At 37.0% G+C, this 2,500-nt stretch overlaps 1 protein-coding gene across 1 annotated transcript in view; it reads right to left on the bottom strand.

Moving 5' to 3' along the window:
- Positions 1–2,500, bottom strand: part of LOC138037012 (short transient receptor potential channel 2 homolog) — a 20,805-nt gene that overhangs the window by 12,150 nt on the left and 6,155 nt on the right. The window contains exon 4 of the mRNA XM_068883026.1: positions 1,284–1,313. Within this exon, the coding sequence (XP_068739127.1) occupies positions 1,284–1,313 (30 nt within the window). The remainder of the gene's footprint in view (positions 1–1,283; positions 1,314–2,500) is intronic.

Below are 2,500 nucleotides of genomic sequence, written 5' to 3'. Positions count from 1 at the left end.
GTTAATCGAAATACAGAAGGTGGTAGAACATTTACTGTGACTGCTTGTCGGGAATGGAAGAAGCTACCTCTTCAAATGAGGAAAGCAGAGACTCTCAAGGCTTTCAAAAATTCTCTTTGGAATAGGATTTTTAAAGACCAGCAATCTTTAAATCATTTCTCTATATAAATATTGTGGGTCACTGTGCTGCATGCTAATGATTGTTTCATAGTTTTATGAGATTTTGATAATTTTATCATAAGCTCTGATTTTCAACTATTTTAACTATTTTGATCTTGTAATGAGGGCCTCTAGTTTATTAGCATTTAGATGCTATTTTGAGCTACCCTCGATAAATAAAGACTTCACTCACTCACTCACAGTTAACTCAATGTTGTATCCAATTCAAATCTCCCAGGATTAAGTTTCTTTCTGTATTGTATTTGCATTATAGGGAGCATATCTGTTTACAAACACTGCTCCTGCTATTCAAATTTTCCAACCACAAGAACAAAAGCTCTGGTTGGCACATTAATGACAATAGGTGACGTCAACGATATCTTCCCTATAATGTACCATTCAAGTTAAAATGATATGGAAATACCTGGAACAAAACGTTGTCCTACTTAAAGGTTTGAATTGGATACAACATTGAGTCAGTCGATTTGGTCTACTGAGTGACTGACATAATTTTAACAAATTGATACAACATAACCACAGTTTTTGAGGCCTTTAGTTGTTTTCAAAGTCAGTGGCCCGTGGCAAAAATGTTTTCAAAAATAGAATTATGGGACAATGATAATCCACAACTTGATCAAAAACACTTTTTTGATTACTTTTTCCAGAGGAACTTTAACCAGTCACAAAACCTTTCAGGAGTAGGCTTGGTACAATTCAGAGACAGGCATTCCTTCATATTTAAAATGTATGATTGCGACAAAAAGTGTTCGTCAGGGAGCCGCCTTCCATTCGACCACTGGGTTTTGATCACTTCGACATTTGGTGTGATGAAAGAGAAGCATTTTCCGATTAAGAGTTCCCGTCTAAAATCTAAACTGATTAACCTGTTTAACGCAAAAACCAACCCCGAGTTTTAAATGGAAGCTCCTCAATTATTATTTCAGTATTTATTTAAGACTTAAGTCTTTGTTTTCAGATATTTTTATCACTAGTCTGCTTACCATTTATTTATTTATTTAATCTTTATTTAACCACGGTACAATTCATCAGCAATATAAAACCGTATGACAAAAGGCTTGTTCAATTAACGGATCCTGCAACGGATACTCGCTGTCAGAACTTACCAGAAAATTCCACCTTTATTCATGCAGGCACTGAAAAACAAACAAAAAAAGTTAAATGTCTGAAATGCGAAATGACCCTTCCAAAATAATCTGTTATTGAGGTCAAGTCTTAAATCACCTAAGCTGTGATCTCCTAAGATGTGATCCTAACACAACCCTCAAAGCTGAATACGTTCTTTAACATAGACTAGCTATAAATATCATATATCTAAATATCCTCACTTTGTATGGAAACGGAAGCACAAAACTACAAATTTCAATGTTCTCTTTAAGTATTTTCCCATTGTATGATTAATTCGGCAAGTCTTTTTCTTTCTGTCTTTAAGGGCTTACTGGCGTGTTTTTTGGGGTGCGTTGCTAAGGATGTAATGGTTAAGTAATTTGGCATTATTTTGGTCAGTTTCTAAATATGACGTCATCATGTCACGCCCATGGTCGCGTGACTAATAAAACAAAACTCTAAATTTGTCTACGTGCAGCACAATTTCGGTATTAAATCAGTGGTTTGTATTCGTTTTTGCATCCAACCAAGCATGGTTTTCTTTTTATTTTGAGAAATGTTCTTTTAAAGAGATAATGGGCTCCTGACGATACTGAAATACCCATAACATTTTCAAAAAAGATGATCTGTATTTGGGGGTAAAACGTATTAAGAAAAAATTAATTCAATTTAAAGACCGCCGGAAATTTAGCTCTTTCTCAAACCGGAAGTCACTTTGTTTACGGATGCGCAGTTGATCTGAGAACGAGCGCGAAGAAGGGCGAGGAATAACCTTCGATGCAAACAACAGTTCGTGATTTTTGCTTGTGAGTGGGTTTTCTGGTCAGCTCACGATACGATGACGTCAGTCACCGGATGTACCATTTCACTTCCTTAGCAACGCGCGAAAAATCCGTCTGTGGGCCCTTAAGAGACTGGGCACTAAGTTACGATGTACAATAACAATTTTGTGCCCAAAAACGGCGCCCGCCTTTAATTCATCAAGGAACATGGCACTAGTGAGACGCAGAAAACGGTACAGGGTTTTCCGATCATTTCGGCAGAAACGAGAAAGAAGGTACTTCAGTTCCATTTGATTCATCACCGGAACAACCGGGAGTTCCTTACAAAAGGAAATCACCCATTGTTTTTGCTTTGTTCACTAAGCTTATTCAAGGGAGGACAACCTCTCTAGGCTTATAAGGGAGTTAAAGCAACGACATCCGTGCCACGACAA

This window comes from Montipora capricornis, chromosome 2 (genome assembly GCF_036669925.1).
Source record: "Montipora capricornis isolate CH-2021 chromosome 2, ASM3666992v2, whole genome shotgun sequence".
Taxonomy (NCBI): Eukaryota; Metazoa; Cnidaria; class Anthozoa; order Scleractinia; family Acroporidae; genus Montipora; species Montipora capricornis.
The sequence above is the reverse complement of the archived record's forward strand: the minus strand, read 5'-3'. Positions and strand labels throughout refer to the sequence as shown.